Source organism: Lygodium microphyllum, chromosome 8, assembly GCF_053477565.2.
Source record: "Lygodium microphyllum isolate KBCC chromosome 8, Lygodium_microphyllum_v1.1.10, whole genome shotgun sequence".
NCBI classification, from domain to species: domain Eukaryota; kingdom Viridiplantae; phylum Streptophyta; class Polypodiopsida; order Schizaeales; family Lygodiaceae; genus Lygodium; species Lygodium microphyllum.
Window position 1 is genome coordinate 16154737 of NC_141142.1, and position 26196 is coordinate 16180932.

At 46.7% G+C, this 26196-nt stretch overlaps 1 protein-coding gene across 2 annotated transcripts in view; it reads left to right on the forward strand.

Moving 5' to 3' along the window:
- The first annotated feature begins 588 nt into the window (after positions 1–588).
- SGR2 (shoot gravitropism 2 (SGR2)) overlaps positions 589–26196 on the forward strand; it is a 279626-nt gene continuing 254018 nt past the window's right edge. Inside the window, exon 1 of one of the 2 annotated variants that reach the window (XR_015691565.1) lies at positions 589–1234. Coding sequence is in view for 1 of the 2 variants with exons in the window: in XM_087682632.1 (XP_087538758.1) it covers positions 1060–1234 (175 nt within the window). In the remaining variant the exon portion in view is untranslated. The remainder of the gene's footprint in view (positions 1235–26196) is intronic. The other variant, XM_087682632.1, reaches the window with a different exon arrangement.

Consider the following 26196-nt stretch of genomic DNA (forward strand, 5'->3'; position numbering starts at 1 on the left):
TTGGATCCCATCCAAGATGATGCGTTCTGGGTGCTCAATTTGCAGGTTTCCATGGCTTTGGGATTCAAAACCATAGAACCAGGTTGGGCAATGGGTGAATGCATTGCTTAGCCATGTTGTAAATAACCTCATTCTTAGGAAAATTATTATTCATATGTTTGATGTGGTCACAAAATTTTCTCTTGATCGCGATAAAATAATTTTGATACATAAGAATGCGGTTGTATCTGCAGACACCAGCCGAGACGTGCAAACAAGATTTGTTTGCTTCCAAACGAGTAGTTGTAACTTGTATAGGTTGTGAACCTCGAGCTAGGAGTTGGTCCTTAGTTGCCATGTGAATAGGCCCTAAGAGAAAGAGACACGTGGAGCTAGGTAAGGCATTGATGACTGAAGTTCTTACATCCGACACGTTGGGAAATCTTCTTTTGTGCCACGTAAGCCTGCGCTTTTCCTTGGGGAGAAGAGTACGTTCAGTCAGCTTTATAGAAGAGTCAGATAGTAATAGTTAAGTTGTAGGAGTAGCGTAGTGCAAGCTAGGGCGACGTGTGAGTTCAAACTTTCAAAAGAAGAGCTTAATCTAACGGTTGAAGTATAAGAGCTTAGAAGTTAGTACAACTGATTTGAGATGAGATTTAGATGCCAATCACAGAGCGAGTATTGGTTCAAACATCAAAAAAGGACAGCCTTGTCTCGGTCGTCCCAACAGATATATCCCTTTCGTGTACTCTGCGAAGGATCGACATTCTTCTTTTTCGCTCTGCACACACAAAAGAGGTCTGAGGTTTCTTTGGCCTCTCTCGAAAGGGGTTTCTTTTAATCTCTCTCATCAAAGCATCATCAACCATTTACTGGGTGTTATTTTTTCACCTGGTTTCTGATTCCCCCGTTTTGCAGAGCCCTAGTAATTGAAAAAAAAAGGGGTGGTTAAATTGAAACTTTTAATAGTAGCTCTCCCCTGCTCAGTGCTCCCCCTAGTACCATTCTTGCAGTTCAGTTCTTCCAAATTGGGCTGTGGGCTCACACCAGTTCTCCCCTGCGAAGGATTTTCATCATACAATGCCTCTAATGCCTGGAGAATCCGCCTTCCCCAAAGCATCTCCCAGTTTCGGAAGGCTCAAGGAGGCTCTGGAGAAGCTCGAGGCACGAGATAAATACCGCGCGAAGACAAAAAGCCCATCTGACGGGGATGATGTCAGGTGGTATTTCAGCAAGGTGTCTCTACCCCTCCAAGGTAATGCCTAGTTATAACGAGTGGAGAATTTTCCATCTTTAGCTTCAAAAGAAATGAAGAATCGGAAAAATCAAGCCTAGGAATACGAAGTTATACAGATTCTCTACTTGAGCATGCCATAACTTATAGAGTAATATGATAAGGTAGATAATTGTGAAAATCAAGGCTAGGAATACCAAGTCATTCAAATCCTCCACTTGAGCATGCCACAACTCAAAGGCTAATCTGGTAAGGTAGGAAGCAACTGGGAGCCTTACAGGAATCTATCTAGAGGGCATGCTTTGATGTAAAGAATTCATGTTTTCCTGTAACTCCAAAGAAAATGGCGGACTGCATGGCACCTTCGAGTGAATCTTGCATTAGACCACAATAAATTCAGAATAACATAACACAGCTGTGTGTACAAGAAGCCAAGAAGCAACAGCAAGAACCAATGAACCAGGCTGTCGTGAGGAGGGAATCAAGCAATTGAACAGACTGCTGAGCTGTTGAAATGTCCGAGCCATCTAAAACGCCAATCTCCAGACTGTCTGCCGTTTGCCCATTTATCATATGCCCACTAGCTGATTGTTTGCTTCCACTGTCGTACACGGTTCCGTGGGCTATTCAAAACTGTTTATGGGGCTAAGTGCAACTGGGCCTTACTAATCTCTGTCAAGCTGAAACTACTCTTCTATCCAACTGCTGATAACTACTTTGCAACTGGCTGATGAAAATAATGCTTATACCCACTGATCCACTGCTTCAACAAACCTGAGATACTTCCAGAATGATGTCTGAAAGAAGAGGCGCGAGTTTGCCGCTGATCATATTAGGCAACTGGAAAAGGGAATAGGCACCGCTAGCTCTACTCCTGCCCATCTGCCTTGGGATTGGGACTAGACAGACCTAGCTATGGTGGAAACTTATGTGAGTGATCCATCTTGGCCTATTATAGTCTAGAAAGGAAAGATCATCATGGGAAAAAAGTGTCAGAGTGCAGCGGTGCGGAAGCGTAGGACTGAGAGAGAGAGAACGCAGAGAGAGAAGAGAGAGAAAGAGATAGTGGACGATGAAGATCTGCTGTATAAAGAAGGCTGAATACAAAGATATACACGGGCGCAGTGCGCTGGACTGCGTGTCTCCACCTCGACGATGCAACCTGCTGTCCACCTCGAAGTCTGCTGTAGTCTGCACTGTCTGCTGTCTGAAATCTGTGAACAGAGACAGAATCTGCGCGTCACCGGTCTGTAATCTGCGTCAGAGAAGTGTGTAAGACTGCTGGGAACGTCAGGTATAAATAGCCGATATCTGCCAGAAAATAGGGCGCCAGAAATACCCTGTCGGCTGCATTAAATGCAGCCGACTGACTGTACAGGTCGGACTGCCACGTGGCAGTCCGACTGCACACCTGTCCGACTGCACTCTGCCTCCTGCCTGGCTGTGATCTCTAACACCCCCTCTCAGAGCCGGGGCAGGGCAGAAGCCTGAGGGATCTGGAATGTCTCCGAAGTAGAGCCTGAGGAAGCGCCTTCGTAAACAAATCCGCAAGATTGTCCTCCGTCTTGCAATACTCCATAGTGATGGTCTCATCCAGAAGCTTTTCTCGGATGAAGTGGTACTGGATCTCAATGTGCTTCGTCCGGGCATGAAAAACAAGGTTCCTTGCCAAGGCAATGCAACTCTCATTGTCACATTGCAGCAATGTAGGACGAGTCTGGGGGCACCCAAGCTCCTCCAATAATCTCCGAAGCCACACAACCTCGCATGTGGTGGAAGACGCGGCCCGATACTCCGCCTCAGTAGACGAAAGGGCTACCGTGGGCTGCTTCTTGCTACTCCATGAAATAACATCTGCACCCAAAGTAAAACAGTAACCTGTAGTAGACCGCCTGTGGTCCACGTCACCGGCCCAATCCGAGTCGCTCTAACCTCCAAGTACAAGATCTGACCCATCTGTCCCTGCGGGGTAATGAATCCCCAAATCAGACGTCCCCCTCAAATACCGAAGTATCCTCTGAGCAGCGTGCCAATGCACCGTCTTAGGTTCACTCATGAACCCTGCCAAGAGCCCAACAGCAAAACATAGATCAACCCTGGTGTTGAGAAGCCAAATCAGGGATCCAATCAACTGTCGATAGCGGGACGCATCCGCCAAAGGAGAAGCTGAATGGGAAGTGGCCTTCCAGTTCGGATCCATAGGAGTAGAGAGGGCCCGACAATCCTCCATCTCAAAAGACACCAAAAGCTCCTGTACATATCTCTGTTGAGAGATAAAGATCCCCCTCTGAGACTGATAAATCTCATGGCCCAAAAAGAAATGGAGTAGACCCAAATCCGTCATCTCGAACGTCCGATGTAAAGCTGACTTCGTCTCTTGGACTTGCTGTGCATCATCACCTGTGACAATCAAATCATCAACATATAATACAAATAGCACACAACCATCCTCGGAAGTGTGAACATACAGCTGCGGATCAGCCTTGGACCGCCGATATCCCAACTGAGACTGGAGGAACGAATCAATCTTCTCGTTCCATACACGCGGAGCCTGCTTGAGGCCATACAAGGCCTTCTTCAACCTGTAGACTTTCCCATCTGAAGAACCAAAGCCAGGAGGCTACTCAACATAGATCTCCTCCTTCAAATCACCATTCAGGAAGGCCGACTTCACATCCAACTGATAAACGGGCCATCTCCTATGGCCAGCCAAAGCAAGAACAGCTCTAATGGTCGCCATACGAGCTGTGGGGGCAAAAGTGTCATGACAGTCAATACCTGGGCGTTGTGTAAAACCTTTAGCAACAAGGCGAGCCTTGTGCTTATCCAAAGTACCATCACTGAGGTATTTGGTCTTGAAGACCCACTTGACTCCAATCACCTTCTTCTTCGGGGGGCGGGGCACGAGTGACCAAGTGCCATTCCTCTCAATAGCCTCCAACTCAGCTTCCATAGCTTTCTTCCATGGTGCGGACTGTAAAGCCTCCTTCACGGAGGTGGGCTCTCGATCGTGCATAACACGGGTCATCAAACAATAGTTGGAGCAAACAAGCTCCGTAGAATATGCCTGGTGCCTCGGTGACCGCCGCGGATCATCCTGCGGTCCCCACTCCTCAAGAACCCCCTCGATCCCTGAATCACGGAGTGTGTCACGGGCCCAGCGTGGAGGCCCCCCCGTCGTTCTCCATCAGCAGAAGACTCTGGAATATCCACCGGTGGTAACTCCTCAGAGGTATCCGGTGGAGCTGTAGACTCTGTGTCAGAAACAGAATCATAATCAAAAGGCACGGGCTCCAGTGGAACTGTAGAAGGAGCCCAACTCTCCCCTGGATCTCCAAGAACGGGATGCTCCTCACCCGTTGAAGTAACCGGAACCTCCACAAACCGCACATCACGGCTAGTGTACACATCCCGCTTCACGGGATCATACAATCGGTAGCCTTGGGACTGGGAGCTGTAGCCAACAAATACCTGTTTTCGAGAAGCCGCTTCAAATTTATCACGGTGAGCCTTGGGAATGTGAACATAGGCATCACACCCAAAGACCCGAAAGTAAGAAACATCTGGCTTCGTCCCAAAATAAGCCTCAAATGGGGTCATCCCTTCCACGGCCGAAGTAGGGGATCGATTGAGGATGTGGACTGCAGTAGCCACAGCCTCGGCTCACAAAACCTGAGGGGTCTGTCGGTGCTCCATCATGGTGCGCGCCATCTCGATCACACTGCGGTTCTTCCGTTCAAGAATACCATTTTCTTGAGGAGTATTAGTATTGGCAAACTCCTGGTGAATTCCTCTATCTGCACAAAACCGAGCAAACTCATTAGACACAAATTCACCTCCCTTGTCGGATCGCAAGGTCTTCAACTTCCGGCCTGATCGGTTCTCCTCAAAGAGAAGCCAATCCTTGAAGTGCGAGAAAGCTTCTGACTTTAATGCCAAAAAGTAGGCCCATGTCATCCTGCTATAGTCATCCACGATCAGCATGAAGTACGAGCTCCCACGCAGGGACTCATTCCTCATAGGGCCACATAGATCCGTAGATACTAGCTCCATCGGGGAAGTAGACCGCTGCGAAGCTGTGTGGGGAATGGCATCCCTATGCTGCTTCTCCCGAATGCAGGAGACACATGGGGGCTGGCTCACCACTATATCCGGCAACCCTCGAACAAGCTGTCCACGTGACGCCCTCCGAAGATAGTCATAGTTCAGGTGACCAAACCGAGCATGCCATAATTCGGACTGTGAGTGTGAGGTAAGAAGAAGAGTAGAGAGGGCAGTGGAAGACTTCACTTTATAAATGCCGTTCTCCTCATATCCGGATGAGAGAACCTTCCTCGATCCACGATCAAGGACTCGCATCGTAGAACTGTCAAACTCCACCAAAAGACCAAGGGAGCAAATCTTATGAACTGAAAGGAGATGGTACCCTAAACCTGGTACATGCAAAACCTCTGAGGTATGGGTACCACCTCGTCCATCCGGAATAAGCTGCATCTTACCCCGACCTGCAATAGAAACTGAAGAGTTGTCTCCAATGAGAATCTGCCCACGCGAGGGTCGCAGCTGGGCAACACCATCTGATGAAGGAGTCATGTGCCGTGAGGCACCACTATCTACAATCCACTCTCGAGCCTGGGGAGCCGTCATCGCAGCATCAGAAGTATTCGGTGAAGCGTCCTCAATGACAGCTAGATGAAGAAATGCAGCTGATGAGGGTGGAGCCACCGCTCCAGAATCCTTGGTGTCCTTCTTCTTGGTGTCCTTCGTGTCTTTGTCAGGGCAATCCTTCTTCCAATGGCTAGTCTTTCCACAAATATGGCATGTGGAGTCTTTGTCCTTGTCCTTCTCCTTGTCCTTCTTGGACTTGTTATTCCCCTTTTTCTTCTTTTGGTCCTTCCCCTTCTTCTGAGAGGCTTGACCTGTCAGCGCCTCCGACTTGGAAGCATTCTGTCCCTTTAACTGTTCCTCTTGGTCCAAAACCATAGGAACCAACTCTTCCTAGTGAAGAGTAGACTCTCGCCCCGAAGCAATAAGGGCAGAGTAAAATGTACCGAATCGTGGCAGCAACTGGGATAATAGTGTGATCGCCATGTCTTCGGAGGAAATCGGCTTCCCCGCATTCTGAACTTGCATCTGTAGCTGCCTTAGCTTGTTAATGTGTTCCCGTAGCGAAAAAGACTTATTGATGGACAAGGTCCGCATCTGTACCTCCAAAGAAACCCTCTTCATCAGGGTCATCCGATTGTACATTTGATCAAGCTCCAGCCATATCTCCCGAGCCACCGTCAAGTGCTCGATGTGAGCGATCACGGCTGTAGTACATAATAGAAAGAGAAAGGATCGAATCCTGGCATTCAGTTTGTCCCAATGAGACTGGGCCTTGGCCAACTCCGCACGAGTATCGGAAGAGAGTTTGGACTCATCTCTTACCGAGGGCCGGTCAATCTCCTCCTGTACCAACTCCGCCAAATCATAGGACTCAAGGATGGCCAACATCATGACGCGCCAAATGCGGTAGTTGTCGCCGTCGAGCTTCTGATCTGTAGGAAGAGCCGGTAAGATAGGCACCTTCCGGTCCATAATCGCCTGGAACTCCAAGTCCATCTCTGTAGACATTTTCACATGTAATGCCTTCACAAACGCAAAAGCAGCCCCCTCTGACTGGGAAAACTCAGCCTGCTAAGGCTCTTCCGCATCCTGAAGCTTCTTCACCCGCCGGAGGCGATGAAAAAGCAAAACCTGCACTTGTAGACTGAAAACTCAAACTTCCTCCGCATCAAACAGTAGTAAACAGCAGCAAATCCACCACCTGTACTCCTTTCCTGTGCGCCCACACTCGTTTCAGCCTTGTTTCAAGGCGCAGCCCTCCTGTCTGCCCTTAAACGCAAAAAACGCAAATTTGTGTCGCAATGGAAACTCCTCTTCAGGTCGATTCTGCGCTCAGTCAGCCCTTAAAAACTGCTCTGATACCATGTCAGAGTGCAGCGGTGCGGAAGCGTAGGACTGAGAGAGAGAGAACGCAGAGAGAGAAGAGAGAAAGAGACAGTGGACGATGAAGATCTGCTGTATAAAGAATGCTGAATACAAAGATATACACGGGCGCAGTGCGCTGGACTGCGTGTCTCCACCTCGACGATGCAACCTGCTGTCCACCTCGAAGTTTGCTGTAGTCTGCACTGTCTGCTGTCTGAAATCTGTGAACAGAGACAGAATCTGCGCGTCACCGGTCTGTAATCTGCGTCAGAGAAGTGTGTAAGACTGCTGGGAACGTCAGGTATAAATAGCCGATATCTGCCAGAAAATAGGGCGCCAGAAATACCTTGTCGGCTGCATTAAATGCAGCCGACTGACTGTACAGGTCGGACTGCCACGTGGCAGTCCGACTGTGCAGTCCGACTGCACACCTGTCCGACTGCACACCTGTCCGACTGCACTCTGCCTCCTGCCTGGCTGTGATCTCTAACAAAAAGCAACATGATATGCATTGAATGTCGATGATGCAACACAGGTTGTATTTATCCTAGCCGACAAGATAATGGGGCTTCATCATGCAACATGGTTAGTAATATAGTTTTCTTTTCTTAAGTTCCCATTCAAAGGTAGGTTGTGCTTGCTACAACATTTTGGAATCCCCACTGAAGCTGTAAGAAGCTTGAATGGTGGCCAGATTTAGGGTTACTGATTTGTGTGGATAATGCACAAGCTGACAAAGGTTTTTACAAATGGTTAGTTTGGGCCCTGTGCACCTTCAGATTAAGGTGCTACTGTTTATTATTCACCAAAGTTTAGCAGTGGATCACAAAGAAAACCAATGAGGCTTGGAAATTGGAAGTAGAGTAGATGGTAGAAGATCACAAACCTTCAAAGTTTAATTGTACTCGTTCCATACCACTATGCAGTAAGAGATCAAATCTGATGTATCAATCTCGATCTTGAGCCCCAAGAGTTCTCTATCAAGGAAGGGGAGTTAAGTTGGTTGAATTTAGGTGGACTTGTTGAGTTTGCCACCACTGGCTTATCCAAGTCAATTGACAATCAGGTCACTCTCTTTTAAAACATTTTGCCTCCCATTTACTTCAATTTCATGCAGCAAGTCATTTTGTACCCATTTTGTGAACCTTATATGAGTTGGAATGTTAGATATTGTCTTATGCATTGTTGCATGAACAAGCCCACAAGAAGACCTCTTTTTTTTTCTTTGTTATTGTCACAGGGACGTGAAATTTCGAGATGCTTTAATCTTAATGATAACATTTGATTTAGTTACAAATCAATGTGAAAGGTTGTCTAGCACATGTCATGCATATGGTAGATATTTCATGGTAATAGGCCAAGGACCTCGAGAATATAGTGGGTGTCAAAGGCAAAAGTTGTGACAAGTTATGCCAGTTGGGCTTTGGTAGTTTGTTGGTGTTAGTTTTGACCTTAAGACAGTTGTTTGGCCAATAAGTATTAGTGGTGACACTAGGGACTAGCATTAACATGTCTAAGGATCAATAGAGGTTGGGGACCACTCTAGGTTGCAAATGGCCTAGCCAATTTAATTATGGATGTTCACATTCATTTTTTGGTAGGGTTAGAAAGGCTGAAACTAATATTCAAAATTAATTTAATGGTTGGATAATGCTGTAAATTGGGTTTAAAAGGTTGTCATTTGGCAAAAATACCCATGCAAACTGAGAAAACGTTTTTGGGCTGTTGGAGGGCCTTTAGATTAGTTCTAGCTTGTGGCAAAGAGAGAGGTGTTGCAGATCAGATTTTTGATTAGAATTCAGACATTTGGTGCGAGCAACAATAGCAAGAAGCCATAGGAGATCAAGCGACAGCAGGCAGCAAAAGGCCCATTAGGGGGTGACCGCCATTCTGGGCAGCCTAGGTAGTAGGCGACTGCATCTTGGCTTGATTTGATAGGCAGTAACCATTCTAGAGGGTTTCTCCGCAAATAATCTCTGAATTTTCTCTCTTTGGCATTCTCTCACCTTCTCCAGCCCCATTCTTAGAAGATCTTAGCTTATCTCAACCATTGGAGTTGAATACTGTGAAAGTGCGCAATGGAAGAGGAACACGAATACATAGAGAACCACACACACTCAGAGAGAGAGAGAGAGAGAGAGAGAGAGAGAAGAATAGGAAGGAAGAATACTGCATGGATTAAAGAAGAATGCTAATACAATGGAGGTGGATTGATTAGTCCTTGCATGCAGCCCAAAGTGTTAGTGAGGGCACCAGATCAGGTTGATAACAATAGTAGCACCGAGCACGGAGTGTCGGAATATGTGCCTGCAAATGGAAAACTGAAGACTAAAGAGAGTGTGTGTTTGCCAAGTGGGGGGTGCGGCTATAAATAGCCAAAACACCAAAAAATTGGCTGACCTAGGGGCCATAAATATTGGCCGACCAACATTAAATGCTGGTCATTGAAGAAAAATGCTAGAAAAAATAGGGGAGACCCTGAAAAAATCCCAAATGACAATGACAATGTCCGGTAGGTGTAGATAGACTATGAAAAGTAGAAATTGGCCTAGGAATGCACACAAGAAGCCGATAAATAAAGAAAATGCATCTAAACCCCAGAGCTCCTATGTTTATTAGACTTCGATAGGAGCTCACAACCAGGAGATGACAGACTGACATAACTAACATAGGTAGGCTAATATTGTGAGAGTGCGCAATGGAAGAGAAACACGGAGAGAGAGAGAGAGAGAGAGAGAGAGAGAGAGAGAGAGAGAGAGGAATACTGCATTGAATGAAGAAGAATGTTGATACAATGATGATGGTTTGATTAATCCCTAGATGCAGCCCACAACATCAATGAGGGCATCGGATCAGGTTGATGGTGACGGCAACATTGGAGACGGAGAAAGATGACAGAGTTGGAGTGTGCACCTGTCAGGGAAGAAGGAAGATGATGATATGAATGACTGCCAAGTGGGGAATGGCTATAAATAGCCACAAAACCCCTAAATTGGCCTATTGAAATCTAGAAGTGCCATAAATATTGGCCGACTAACATTTAATGCTAGTCGTGGCATAATAAATGCCTAAAAAATGCTAGATGGCCACCAAAAAATTCAATTGGCAAGGACAGTGTCCTGCACGCGTGGACAACTTGGGAAATGCAGATAGTACCCATGGAAAACGCATTGGAACTCGACAAACAAAAGAAATGCACCCAGATAGCCACTCTAGAATGAGTAGCCTCCCCTATCAAAACATGACATACCTATCGGAGCTCCAAAAGTTGTCATTTGACTTAGACTAAGGCTCAAATAGGAGATGACAAGGCATGACAAACATGACTACTAACAAACATCTCCTCTCAGATCTTGAGAGTGGCGGAAGGCCAAGGAGGAAACGGATCTTGGGGTGGCAAGAGAAATGCCAATATTGAGGAAGTTTGTCGATGAAGACTATCGATAAAGAAGCTCCTCACGATCTTGGGAAACCCCCTCTGAAACACTAGGGACCAGGGAATCCACAATTGCATCACTGAGATTGTCCTTCTTTGAAAGGGATGGGGGATACGAGGGAACCACTTGAGGAGAGGGTGGGGGATCGGAAGGAACCTGTGGAAAAGATGGTGCATAAGCGGGAATGGGTGTAGCAATAGACAATTGCCTTAGAGGACCCTGCATAAGAGAAGGGGAATGGAACTTGTAAAGCCCACTCTCTTGCCAGCCTATCACGATAACAGCCCCTGTAGAAGAATCCTCAATACAAACGGCGTGAAGACAACATGGGGAATGGAACTCTAAAGCCCACTCTCTTGCCAACCTATCATGATAACAGGCCTTGTAGAAGAATCCTCAATGCAAACGGCGTGCTTAGTGAAGACAATATGGGTACCAAGCCTAGTAAGGCCATAAACTAAGAGGAGTGGAAAGCCCAAGTCTGGAACATAAATGACCTATGAAAGTGAGGTTGACGCATGGTCGGGAAATAAAGGCAACATGCCAACACCACAAATAGGCTTAGAAACAATGTCACCAATAGTGACAGAACTCTCAGAAGGGCGTAGATCCTCCAACAAATCATCAGGCAACCTCTGAAGAAAGCTCCTCCAAGTCAAGAATATGAACGTTGACTCATGGGTAACTGCTAGAGTAGAGGTAGAAGGCTGAGACGTTTTAGCTCCATCCTTTGCTCCTGGATGAAGGTGAGGGTACTTCTTCTAACATTTCTTCTCTGGATACATCCCCTTTCCACAGTATGGGCATTTAGGCTTCTCCAAGTCGAGATTAGAGCTTGAAGAACTTGTGACCACTTCTTTAGTTCACACACTTCATTTAGGGTTTGGCATTGACAGCCCCAAAAAGGGTCGGTGTCCACATTTTGGTCACTTTTTCAGTGGGCGCCCACACAGTGGTGCGGCACCCTAGATAGCTTATGCCTATAAATAGGCAATCACTTCATTCATTCTTCATTTCTACCACTCCTACCAATTCTTTAGTCATTCTTCACTCTCTCTTCCTTTGTCATCATACACCCTTCTGTTCTCTTATCAGCCCCTTTCATTGCCCTCACACCTAAGGAGAACATTGCGGTTCATGGCTCCTGGCTGCCTTCACTCTTCCTCTTCTGTTTTAGGCTCCCTATTCCATCATCAGGCCTTGTGTTTGTAGCATCTTCCAATTGGCATCACCATCATCTGCTTGGTATTAGCATCCTTTTTCATCAAGCTCCATCTTCACCTGCGTTTTTCAGCGTGGAGATCTTCTCCTTGCTTGGCGTTATCATCTCCAGCTTGGCATCAGCATCCTAGCCTTTGGCGACAGTCTACATCACTAAGCATCAATGATTTCATTACTCGTCTATCATAGGGGTTGCTAAGACTTGCGTTTTTGCAGCTTGGCTCCTCCATCACCTAGCGTCACTCATTTGTCACAGAGGCTGTTGGGATCTGCGTTTTTGTAGCTTGGCTCATCTTTCATCATTTGGCATTATCATTATCTACCTGGCATTAGTATTTGGGCTGCTCCCCCTGTGTTTGACAACTTTGACACTTTGGGATTTGTGTTTTGCTGCCCAAGTCACTCCTCGGTATTAGAGGATTGTGGTTTGCTCCCTCGATTAGCTGGTGATCATCTTTCACATATTTGATGGCATTAGAGGATTGGGGTTCGCTCCCTTGACAGCTATCCTTCACCTTCGAGTGATTACTTTGATAGCCCATTGGCCGGACTGTGATTTGCTCCCTTCACTGTGTAGATTTTCCACAGGTGTTGCCACTTGATTCAAATAGGAGAGTGTAGTTATCTTCTTAGCTTCGGCTCCACTATATCAACTCTTCTTCTCATAGTATGATTTAGTGCATCATCACTGTGTTCTTATTGTGTTTCTGAGTTTCTCTTCTCTCTTAGTGTTTGCCGTACACACTGTGTTGCTCCCTGTAAACCCTACCGTCTCTTTGCATTGTCGCTTATTTTGATATGGTATCAGAGCATACCTATTATTTTTTGACATGGTATCGGAGCATAGGAGCTGAGAGAGCTAAAGACCCTGTTCATCAAAGAAGGCAAAGACAGGTTGCGGGTTCGGCATCATCCATTGATTTCTCTCTTCATTTCCATTGCATCACTAGGAGACAGAGATACCCTTCTCTTCCTCTCGCATCCTCCCTCCCCTTATAGGTTGACACTTAGGTGCTATGACTTCTCCCCAGGTAGATGGATAAACCACTGGGTGATCCTCTTCCGGCATCATTGAAGCCCCCACCGATGCTTGCCGATACAGACATTTGCTCCTTACCCCGTCGGAGTATATACGTCTACCCCCATGCACTTGTTGTGCCATCTCTGCCTTCTAGGCCAAAGAGTTTATTCTACACCGGCTTTTAGATTTTTATGCTGGAGGCAATTAGATGCATCCAATGTGCACTAATCCCTTTTGAGCCATAGGAGGATCAATTGGTACCACGGCCTCCTTGTGACCGTTGCAATGTGCTATGGAGGTTGCTTCTACTTCTTCTAGGATTTCAGGAATGCCACCTCGACAACCCGCGGTTTTGTAGTTTGCTCCCCTGAGAGAGTGATTGTTGGCTACCGTCCCCTTAGTAGTCTGCTCCTTTGAGAGACAGTGATTGTTCGACACCTTCCTTTACTTCGGCTCCACAGTCGCTCCACTGAGAGACAGTGACTATTGCCCACCCTTGGCTTAGCATGAGCCTCACCTTTCCCCACCCTCAACTACTTAGGTTGTTCGAGAGGCCATCTCTGGGAGTTCTTCAACATCTACAATAACCTAGGTACCTTCTTTGGTACGACTGTCATATGATGATTTGGAGTCCGTGATCCATGAGTTTTTAGATTCCCTATCTCTTGTAAAGTGGGATTTAGAGGGGGATGTACTCTTTTTGCCCTCCGAGGAGGCTCCTACTTTTGTCTTCGACTTCAGAGGGGGCCCCTACACCTCCACCCTTAGGAGGATGACTGTCCTCAAATAGTCATTTCTCCTCCTGATACCGAGGATCTTTAGATTGCCTAGATTGGGGCCTCGGAGGTTTAGTCGTGACTTGGTGACGAGATCTTCGCATTCCTTCCAGCATGGAGTTACGGAGCTAGTGGCTTCTCTCCCAAGGTGGAGTTAGGTTCTACAGTTCGTTCCATCTACTATTTCTTACAACAGTTTATCTTTTAGGTGAAAATCATGGATCTCCGAGATCCCCTTCTTCTTCATTGTATCTCTCTTTGCTTCTCTTTCTTCATCCCTTTTCGGGCCTGAGAGGGGGTATTGAGAAACCACTTCTTCAGTTCACACACTTCATTTAGGGTTTCGCATTGATAGCTCCAAAAAGGGTTGGTGTCCACATTTTGGTTACTTTTTTAGTGGGCACCCACACAGTGGTGTGCTACCCTAGCACTCTTGTCTTTGCCCAAAGAAGACCGGCTTGATGGTTTCAACTACTCGCTTTGGTCATGTAAGGTGGAGTGTATCCTTGATACCTTCGATCTTTGGGAGTTTGTAACCCACCCTATTCCCCATCCAAGGGAGAATCTCATCGTTGGATCATTGATGGATCGTGTGGCCTTATGGGATCGGCTCAACTCTAGAGCTCGATCTTTCCTCTTTATGAGCTTATAGGATTTTGTCCTAGTGCATGTGTGCATGTTGTGGAAAGCAGCAGAAGTGTGGAAAAAGCTTGCTTCTTTGTACCATCAGAAGACATTTGCCCATTGGATTACTCTTAAGAAGTTACGGATGCTTGCTATTGAAGACTCTCCCTCCATGAAGGATCATATCAACAGGTTAGAGGACATGAGGGATGAGCTTGCGTCCCTTGGCAGGATGATCTCTTCAGCGGATATGGCCATGATTCTTTTGACTTAGCTGCCATCTCCCTAGTTTGATGTCTTCTACACCAACCTTCTTACATCTAGGACCCGTGAGAAGCTTCTATGCGAGGAGCTTGCCCTGCTTGTTTTGGAGCATGACGAGTTCACCAAAGAGGTAGCTAGTGGATCCACCTTCACCAAAGCTTTTGTTGCAAGTTTGAGAGAGAGGAAGAAGAAGAAAGGGAAGTCAAAGGCTAAAAGACAGGAGAGTTCTTTAGGTTTTGACTCGGACTTGGAGAAGCCTTAATGCCCATATTGTGGCAAGGGGACGCATTCAGAGGAGAAATATTGGAAGAAGTATCCTCACCTTCGACCGAGAGCGAAGGATGGAGCTAAAATGTTCAAGCCTTTTACCTCTACTCTGGCAGTTACCCATGAGTCAATGTTCCTTAATATTGTTGACTTGGAGGAACCTTCTTCAGTGGTTGCCTCATCTTTTGAGAGGCCTTGGCTGGTTGATAGTGGAGCTTCTAGTGATATGACTCCATGTGGTGATTTGTTGTAGGATCTATGCCCTTCTGAGGGTTACATCACTACTGTTGACATTGTATTGGTGCCTATTTGTGGTGTTCGCACTTTGCCTTTATTTTTTACCGCGCATCGAGCTCCCTTTCATAGGCCCTTCATGTTTCGGACTTGGGCTTTTGTCATGGGGACGTGAAATTTTAAGATGCTTTAATCTTGCCGATAACATTTGATCAAGTTATTAATCAAATGTACAAGGTCATTTAGCACGTGATGCACATGGCAGTTATTTCCTGGTAATATGCCAAGGACCCGACCTCGAGGATATAGTATGTCAAAGGCAAAAGTTGTAATAAGTTATCTTGACAGGTACTAGGTGATATCCGGTGTCAATAGATCTGGGCCTAAACCAATTTATTGGCCACTAATGTCAATGGTGATATTAGAGACTAGGCATTAATTAATTAATTAATGCCGGTCTAAGGGTCAATAGCTACTCAAGGATACTTGGAAGAAAAATTGGTCTAGCCACTTTAATTATTGGTCATTAGTGAAACTAATTTTTGAGCAAGGTAATAATTATTAAATTAATTTTCAAAAGTAATATTTTAAAAATTAATTTAATAAGCTGGATAATGCTGGAAAATGGGATTAGAAGGCTACCACTTGGCAAAATTTGCCCATGCAAGTGGGAAAAACGTTTTTAGGGGCTGGTGGAGTCTATTTCAGCCATTGTAGAGAGAAGGAGATGTGAGAGTGCGCAACGGAAGAAGAACACGAACACAGAGGAGGGGAGAGAGAAAGCAGGGAATGAAGGAAGAAAGTCTGCACTGACTGAGATGAATGCTGAATACACTGAAATGGACTGATCAGTCCCTGCACGCAGCCCGGAGCGTCAGTGAGGGCACCAGAACAGACTGAAAGCAATGGCAGTACCAATGCCGGAGTGGGAGAGGACGGAGAGTGTGCTGAACCTGCAGAAGACAATGCTGGAAATGACTGGGGGGCTGCTATATATAGCCCCAGGCCAGAAAACTGGCCGACCTGCCAAATCTGGCCGACCTGCCCAGAAATTTGGGCCGACTGCACACCAAAAGGCCCAGTGTGGGCTGTGTGACTCCCGGAAGCTGAATGCAGACAAAAACAGCAGCTACCAAGCTGACAGAGCTCCTCTGTCTCCTGTCAGACTCTGACAGGAGCTCACAACTAGGAGATGACAGACTGAGAATGATAAAAGAGCAGGCTAACACCCCCTCTCAGATCCTGGGAGAGTCTGAAGACCTAAGAACCGCATGTGATGAAGCAAAGAAGCCTGAGGCAAAGGCTTTGTGAAGAGATTAGCCGCATTGGCCGCCGTAGGACAATAGACCACCACCAGCTCCGAATCCACGATCCGCTCTCGAACATAGTGATATTGAACCTCAATGTGCTTCGTGCGATCATGAAACACCGGGTTCTTCGCCAGAGCAAGAGCACTCTAGTTGTCCACGCGCAGCTCTGTAGGTCCGGTCTGGGAAAAGCCAATCTCCGCCAGTAAGCGACGGAGCCAAACGGCCTCCATAGCGGTCGAACATAGGGCCCGATACTCAGCCTCGATAGAAGAAAGTGCCACATTAGGCGGCTTCTTGCTGCTCCAAGAGACAGCACCGGATCCAAGGGTGAAAGCATAACCTGTAGTGGATTGTCTCGAATCCACAACGCCTGCCCAATCAGAATCACTCCATCCAGAAAGGGTAATCTCATCTCCATACATGATCCTGAACGATCGAGCTCCCTGTAAATATCGAAGAACACGCAAGGCTGCCTGCCAGTGATCCTGTGTAGGAGTCTTCATAAAAGAAGACAACAAAGCCACCACAAAAGAGATATCCGGCCGAGTGTGAAGTAGCCAGATGAGAGAGCCTACAAGGCACCTGTAACGAGTGGCATCTGTAAGGGGGACTCCATCTGCCAAAAGCTTGGACTCAGGGTCCATGGGGCAAGAAATAGGCCAACACGCGACCATACCAAACTCCGAAAGAAGCTCGGAGATGTACCTGTGCTGCGAGATAAAGATGCCCTGTGCCATCTGATAGATCTCCAGTCCTAGAAAGAAGTGAAGGATCCCTAGATCCGTCATGTCAAACTCCTGCTGAAGAATGGACCGAGTATGCTCCACCTGCTGAGTGTCGCTCCCTGTAATGATAAGATCATCGACATACAAAATAAGGAAAACAGAAAGAGAATCCACAACCCGTAAGTAGAGGTTGGGATCATGAGCGGAGCGCGCAAAGCCACTCTGTAGAAAGAAGCGGTCAATCCTCTGGTACCAAGCACGAGGAGCCTGCTTCAGGCCATAAAGAGCCTTCTGCAGCCTGTAGACATGATCCTCCTTCCCTTGCACAAGAAAACCAGGAGGCTGTGAAACATAAATCTCCTCCTCAAGGACGCCATTTAGAAAAGCGGACTTGACATCCATCTGATAAACAAGCCAACGGTGGTGAGCGGCAAGAGCCAAAAGAACTCGAATGGTGGACATCCTAGTTGTAGGAGCAAAAGTCTCGAAGTAGTCCAATCGTGCGCACTGTGTAAAACCCTTGGCAACAAGCCTAGCCTTATGCTTGTCCAAGGAGCCATCGGCAAGATACTTGGTCTTAAAGACCCATTTCACACCTATCACCTTCCGTTTCTCGGGACGCGGTACAAGCTTCCAAGTATGGTTTCGCTCGATGGAATCGAGCTCGGCCTGCATAGCCTGTCTCCAAATATCCTGTGCAAGAGCCTCCTCCACAGTGGAAGGCTCAGAATCCTGAAGAATCTGAGACATAAGAGCATAGTTCACACAAAAGTGAACTATCCCGCTGGGCCTGTAATCAGGCTGATCGACGTGGACTTGTAGAAGAAGCAGGAAAGTGAGTAACACCTGAATCCTGCATGAGCTGGCGATACCATAAGGGAATCCTAAGAGACTCCTGCTGCGAGGGAGACCGTGTAGTCTCCGGAACCTGCAAAGCACCCATATCGGAGAGGGACGCCCCCTCACCAAATGAAGATAGATCCTCCGCACCTGAAGAAGGTTGTGTATCCCGAGAAGACTTCGGAGGGGAGGTGGAAGAATTCGTAGAAGATGGAGGCACATCCACCAAAGGGGTAACAGAAGCCGGAGGAGGAGGAATGGGTGGGGTGCTAAGGGGTATCCTGGAAGGAAGAGAAGGTGGGGGAAGGTCCGTCGAGGTCGAAGAGGCACCTGTAATAGAACCATCAATCGGATCCTCAGAGACCGAAGCCTCATCAAAGATCACATTCCTGCTCACCTCAACCTTTCGTGTCGTTGGGTCGTAAAGCCGATATCCCTTCGTGGTTGTGCTATAACCCACGAAGATAAGCTTTCTCGACTTAGATTCGAACTTCGTCTTCCTCTTCTTCTTGTCCACATGGACAAAAGCATCGCACCCAAAGATGCGAAAATGGGACACGGAAGGCTTCTTCCCAAAGAAAGCCACATAAGGAGTCATGTCCTGTAAAGCCGAAGTCGGAGAGCGGTTGCAAATATGCACCACTGTAGCCACCGCCTCACCCCAAAGGAAATGAGGAAGACTCCTATGCTCCAGCATAGATCGGGCCATCTCCACCATGGTCCGATTCGCATGCTCCACCACACCATTCTCGGATGGTGTGTTCGGATGGGAATACTCCACCCGAATACCATGATCCTTGCAAAACTGAGAGAAAAGGTGAGAAGTGAACTCGCCACCGTGATCAGCTCGAACACCACGAACTTTGGAAGTTGTTTGGGTCTCCACAAACACTTGCCACTCGCAGAAACGGGAGTATACCTCGCTCTTGTACTCCAAGAAATAAGGCCACACATAACGACTAAAGTCGTCCACAATCAGCATCAAATACCTGGCCTTCCCAAGGGAGGCCGTGCCCATAGGTCCGCAAAGGTTAGTGTGAACCAACTCAAGCGGAGAAGTAGCCCTCCTAGAAGCAACCTGAGGGTGAGGCTGCCTATGTTGCTTGCCCCTCAAGCAGCTAGGGCACAAAGTGTGAAGAGGAGGGAAATCTGGAAGTCTCTCCATCATCTTCCGCTGAGAAGCCCGCCGAAGTGAATCGAGATTCAAATGACCATACCGAGCATGCCAAAGCAGCCCAAGCTCATGGGAAGTCCTCGCAGCCAAGGCTGTGAGCGTATAAAGCCCACCCTCCTGTGTACCCGTCCAAAGAGCATCACCTGTAGAAGCATCCTCCACTGTGACTGCATCCTGGGTAAAAATGACGCGGGTACCTAGCTGAGTAAGGCCATGCACAGACAATAGGTCAAAACCCAAATCAGGGACATAGAGTACTTTGGCGGAGGAAGACCGCCTGTCAAAAAACATAGGTAGAGTCCCCATGCCTCGAACTAGAACTATAGAATTGTCACCAATGGTGACAGTACCCCCTCGGGAACGAAGATCCTGAAGCCAATCCTGTCGGAAGGTCATATGTGAAGATGCGCCACTGTCCACGAGCCAAGGCTTCTCCAGAGTGGTAGAAGCTAGGGCTGTATCCTCCTCAACAAAGACATGCACAAATGCAGACTCTGTCGTGGCTGGGGCCGCCTTCGAGTCCTTCTCCTTGGGCTTCAAATGGGGATACTTCTGCCAACACTTCTCCTCGGGATGAGTGCCCTTCCCACAGTGGGGACATTTGGGCTTCTTCTCCTTCGCATTCTTCTTGTCCTCCTCCTTCTTGTCCTTGGCCTTCTCCTTCTTTTGTTTCTTCTTCTTGCCGCCACCTGTTCCTGCCGTAAAAGCCTTGGTGGAGCCACTGGCACCCACCTCTTTGAGTCGCTCGTCATGCTCCAAGACAAGCGGGGAAAGTTCCTCCCATAGGAGTGTCTCACGGGTCCTCGAGGTGATGAGGCTGGTATAGAAGACATCATAACGGGGTGATGGCAGGTGAGTCAACAGAATCTTCGCCATATCCTCAGACGATATCATATGACCAAGAGAGGCTAACTCGCCTCGCATGTCCTCCATCTTCGTGATGTGCTCCTTCATGGAAGAAGAATCATCAAGACTGAGCATCCGCAACTTCTTCTCCAAGGAAATCTTGTGGCAAACGTCTTGTGCTGATACAAAGACGCAAGCTTCTTCCACACTTCCACCGCAGTCTGTAACCTGTGAACATGTATAAGAACGGAATCATGTAGACTCATAAAAAGAAAGGAACGGGCTCGAGAGTTGAGCCTATCCCACAAGGCTGCACGGTCCATAGAGGTGTCATCGGACGAATCCACTGGGGGACGGTCGATGGGCGAAGAAACAAGCTTCTAAAGGTCGAATGTATCGAGGATGCATGCCACCTTGCACGACCAGAGGGAGTAGTTGGAACCATCCAACTTATCTTCCTTCGGAAAGGAAGGGAGAATCGGCACCTGAATAGAGGGAATCAAGGAAGGCATCCGCACATCTGAAGCAGTCTTCACGGAAGATACCTTCACGGTAGATGGAACCCTCTGAGATGCATGGACTGAAGAGGGACGAGTGCGAGGAGGCTCCTCCCGACGTCAAAACTCCTGATAATCCCGCCTCCGCTCAGAGGAATGATGAGAAAGGAGCTCATCCTCCAAGTCGTCAAAGCCTGAAAACTGGTAAGACATCTTCCAATCTGCAAAATACCAAAAAACCAAAGAAAACTGTGCTGAAGCCGAAGTATGACCAGCAGTATGGTCACCAACCACCAAGACGTAGGCTGTGATAGCCTACAAACACCTGGATCTGCAAAACGCAAAGCTAACTGATGACGATCACCAGAAAAGAAGCCGCCAGCACCAAGACGCAACCAGGAAATGAGTCGCCAGCAGGAGATGTGCCGCCAGGAGTGGTAGCGATCATCAGATCTGCAAAACACAGCCTGATGATGTGCCGCCCAACAGAAGGAGGGACAGCCTGATGGAAAACGCAGGGAAGAAGGGTCGCTGGTTGACGTGGCAGCCTCGGAAGAAGGCGTCTACAGCAAGCGCAGGAAGAAGGGCCACCTAGAGGGGCCGCTTGGGCAGTTGAAGATGGGATGACAGCAGAGGTATCTCTCCACTTGGTTATGTCCTGTGCTCTCAGTCAGGCGATGATACCATGTGAGAGTGCGCAACGGAAGAACACGAACACAGAGGAGGGGAGAGAGAAAGCAGGGAATGAAGGAAGAAAGTCTGCACTGATTGAGATGAATGCTGAATACACTGAAATGGACTGATCAGTCCCTGCACGCAGCCCGGAGCGTCAGTGAGGGCACCTAAACAGACTGAAAGCAATGGCAGCACCAATGCCGGAGTGGGAGAGGACGGAGAGTGTGCTGAACCTACAGAAGACAATGCTGGAAATGACTGGGGGGCTGCTATATATAGCCCCAGGCTAGAAAACCGACCGACCTGCCAAATCTGGCCGACTTGGCCAGATCTGGCCGACCTGCCAAATCTGGCGGACTTGGCCAGATCTGGCCGACCTGCCCAGAAATATGGGCCGACTGCACACCAAAAGGCCCAGTGTGGGCTGTGTGACTCCCGGAAGCTGAATGCAGACAAAAACAGCAGCTACCAAGCTGACAGAGCTCCTCTGTCTCCTGTCAGACTCTGACAAGAGCTCATAACCAGGAGATGACAGACTGAGAATGATAAAAGAGCAGGCTAACAGGAGATTGTTAGAGAGCAAGGAGAGGTTGCTCATGTGATTTGCAGCCACCATGGATCAGTCCTATAACATGTGACGGATGTTTGGAGCCCTCTAAGAGCAGGTGATAATAGCCCAAGGTCCATTTGGTACAAATGACAGTATATAGAAGGGGGCAATAGTCTTTCTGGTGGTCCTAAGCTGTAGGTGACAGCTTCCATGGCTGTTTGAGCAAAGCAATAGCAAATTTCAATGTTTCTCATGATGAAACTTTGAAATTTCTCTCTCTACAGCATTCTCTCCTCTAGCCATCTCTCAAGTTATCTCAGCACACACACACACACACACACACACACACTCTCTCTCTCTCTCTCTCTCTCTCTTATCCCATAACAAACAAAACAAGGGGAATTCAATCCTATATGATCGAGAGCATGTGAACCAACCATGGAATGAGTATACAAACATGAACACATATACCCAACCCTCCCTCCACCTCCCTTCCTACTAGTAATCACTCAATTCCCTCTACATTCTTCTCCCTCCTTGCCTATACATGTACTCTCTCCATTCCTTTACCTACCCTCCCTTTTATGCTTCAATCCTTGTGCAATATCTCCAAGCTCTCCACTTTGTTAAGCTCCCACATATCCCCCTTTATTTTTCTACACCTAAGCTTGAAGGTAAGATAGACACCTACACCAAGGGTATTAAGGATGGCATCTTTACTAAGGATGGGGCCTTGTGTGATAGATGAATAGAAGGGGGATAGGCGCTAATGGGGGACTTCTCTTGTCGACTATAATCGCGATAATTGCGTCTCCGTTTAGAAGAGTGTTTGGAAAGAAGCTCCTTTTTTGAGTCATCAAAGTGCGTGAACTAGTAAGACATCTTCGATCATGCAATCGCCTAGATAGATGCTATCTTCTTGCCACCCTCAACCACCTCAAATGGAGCTTTGCCAGTTGAACTATGCACTATGTTGTTGTAGGAAAACTCAACCAAGGGCAAATATTGCTCCCTTTGTGTCTTGTGGTTTGAAACATAGCACCTCAAAAGATCTAACACTGTGGAATTTGCTTTCTTAAATTGACCATTTGTTTGTGGATGGAAGGATAATGAGAATTTTACAGTGTGGTACCCATATTCTCAAACAATCCCTTCCAAAATAAACTGGTCATCTAAGGGTCTCGATCACTAATGATCGCCTCTAGTATACTATGATACTTAAAGATGTGCTGTAAAAACAATTGTGCCATATGATCAGCCTTTATTTTCTTTCTTACCGGAATGAAATGGGCTTGTTTGCTAAATCTGCAAATGATAGTCCATATCCCATCATTTCCTGTAGGTGTCCTAGGAAGCTCAAAAATAAAGTCCATCGCAATGCTTTGCCAATGTCTATCTAGAATAGGCAAGGGCTACAATAAATTCGGCATCTTTTTCCTATCATGTTTTACCTTTTGAGATATGGTGCATATCCTAATAAACTATTTTACATCATGCCTCAAAGTTAGCCAATAAAAGAAATGCTCCACTGCCTTGATTGTGACATCAATACCTTTATGTCCTACATATAGAAGAGCATGACTTTCAGTGATAACTCTGGGTCTTAATTGCTTTGTGACACACACTCCTCCATGCATCATTAGAAATCCATCTCTTAGCACAAAGTGCTCATGGCTCTAGCCGTTTCAAAGCTGATCATAAACATTAGCAAAGTTTGAATCAACAACATATTGCTAATCACAAACATTAGCAAAGTTTGAATCAGTAACATATTGCTCTGTCATGGCATCCAACTCAGTGTGATAAATATTGGGTTTCACTCATGCCTACACTCACAAAGGAGCGTCAGTGATCCGCAATAGGACATTGGGGACTTTTTACTCTTTGCATGAGAGGTTTTTTTCCCTAGTTACATTATTTTCTATTTTGTGTGTTCATTTGGTTACTTACCGTACTAAGGTCTAAGGGTTGTACTTTGTATTTTCTATCATGAGGACATGCATTTTTGAAAGCTCACTTATCATGTGGATTAATTTTTGATCACATGGTTAAGTAAATATTGCACTTGTGAGATGTAACTGGGGTTAGAGTAAATTTACGAGCTCGAGACTCGAGGAAATTACAGGATGTCGAAGGCAAAAGTTGCTATAAGTTATGTCGCATAAGTACTTGGTGGTATCTTGTGCCAATTGTTGGCCTAGATTATTCAATTGTTGTTGGTGACACTAAAGAAGTGGCGTTTAATGGTACCTAATGCCAATCTGATGGTCAAAGATGGCGCAGAGATAGTCGGGAATGGAATTTGCCTAGCCAATTTAATTATTGGCTAGTCAGACTATTTTTTGGGCATTGAAATAATTATTAGATTAATTTCAGTATTTAAATATTGAAAATTAATATTTAATTATGGATAATGTTGGAAAAACCATTTGAAAAGGCTGCCACTTTTGTCAAAGATGCCCATGCAAGACTAAAAAGTGTCTTGAGAGATTGAAGAGGCATTTTTTTGGCATTCAACTTGCAAGAGAGAGGGAGGAGATGCTGCTGGTCTGATCTTGCCATTGGAGGACCTACCGAGGCAGCCAAGGGCAGGAAAAGACCAATCAACAGCAGATGATGGCATTGACAGGCTATTGAGACAAGGCAGTAGCAGTAAATGACTAATTTTCTTGAGTTCTTGGCGAAGAAAGTCTGAAATTTCTCTCTCCTCAGCATTCTCTCTCATCTCCCAACCTTTCTATAGCCTTACTCTGAAGATTACAGCATTGAGATCAATAGAGATTGAGAAATTCCAGATTTCTCTGCTATAAACCCTAATCAACACAACTGAAATTAGGGTTTAGCAGCCACTTTGGGAAGCGTGCCAGAAATTGGAAGTTCCAAGAATTGAATTTCATTGGGCTGAAGCTGTTTTCAGTCAAATTCAAGTGGAGGGACCAGCAAATCTATGAAGTCGGGGCATTTTCCATCTCTATCAAAGCGGTGAAGGCCAATTGACTACTTGAATTAAGGGGCAAATCAGATTGAAGACTTGCTAGTCATTTTAGACAGCAAGGAGAGTTGGAATACCGAAAGGGATTAGGAAATCCCCATTGTACATCAACTTCTTCAATTAAGTTAAAGAAATACCGAAAGGGGCACGAGTTTCGGGGCCAATAGCGGGCTCCATTGTCCAAGATTGTAAGTTAATTTGCATTTCTGAGCTTTGTAATAAATGTTGCTACTGTAACTAGGTTGTAATCAGGGAATTACCACCCATCCACGGAAGGAAGGTTGGTTTCATTTTCACTTACACAGTTAGGAAATTGCATCGTGTGTCGTATCGTGTCTTCATTCTCACACTCTCTACTATCTATTGTGTGCTTCTAACAAGCTGAGAGCTGCCATATTCCATCTCATATTTGGTATTAGAGCTAAGGTTCAGTCAGCCCCAAGCTTGTTAGCTCAACATTTGTCTAGTCGCAGCTTAGTGTCCCCCAATTGCAGTCGCTGCCCTGCAGGCTCGCTAGGTTTGCCAACACAACCAATGCCACCAACCCTTCGTCTAAACAGCACCACTAGTGTTGTTGCCCCCTGATCCAGCTCGTTCGTTGCACCACCTGTTGCAGGAGCCACACCCTGGTCCTGTAGTGTTGCCAGTGCACTGCTTAGAGCACTGCCCCTTGGTCCCAGCATCGCCAACGCAGCCAGCATTGTCTCCAGCTTGTCACCACCACCTCTGCTAGGTTGACTCTCCTCACCACCTCTCGAGTTCAGCGCAGCTCCATTAGGCCTTGTGCCTCGACCTCAGCTCACATTGAAGGTAAAAGGTACATTTAATTATTTTTTGTTCAGAAATGCGAACTACAGCAAGGGCCTTTTGCCTAAAGAGTGCATTTCTGCTCTTGGAAGTGTTTTTTGGGCACACACATTGCAGAAATTTCTTGGGATTCAGATCAGAAAATTTGGAGCTTTTGGTTGTTTAGTAGACATTGACACTGTTGAGAAACCCTTCACCCTTGACCCGTAGTTTGCGTTTTTGCGTTTAGGGTTTGTAGCCCCAAAAAGGGGTGCCATCCTAGACTGACTATGCCTATTTATAGGCCACTCTCTCGTTCATTCCTAGCGGCTGATTCTTTCAGTCTGTCACCTCTTCTCTCTAGCCTCTCCACTACCCTCACACCCCTTTAGGAAGACATTGCGGTTCGTGATTCATGGCTGTCTTTATCATCTTCCTTGTGCTACGGCAACCTTGTTGTCTTGTATAACATTCACTCCGTGATTCGGAACTTCATCATTCCATTCATCAGAGTTTCTTCTCTCTTCTCTTCTCTTCTCCATGTTTGCCGAGTTCACTCCGTATTCCTCCCCACAAACCCTACTGTCTTGTTGGTACGTCATCTTTTGACATGGTATTAGAGCTGGATTTGCTCCCCTGGCAGCGAAGATCCTCCACTTTAGTGAAGGCAAAGACCGGTGGCGGGTTCGACATCCACTTCTCTTCTTCTTCCGCTGCATCAACATCTCGTTTTTGTATATTTCAGGTGTTTCAGCTTGCTGCCCACACCCC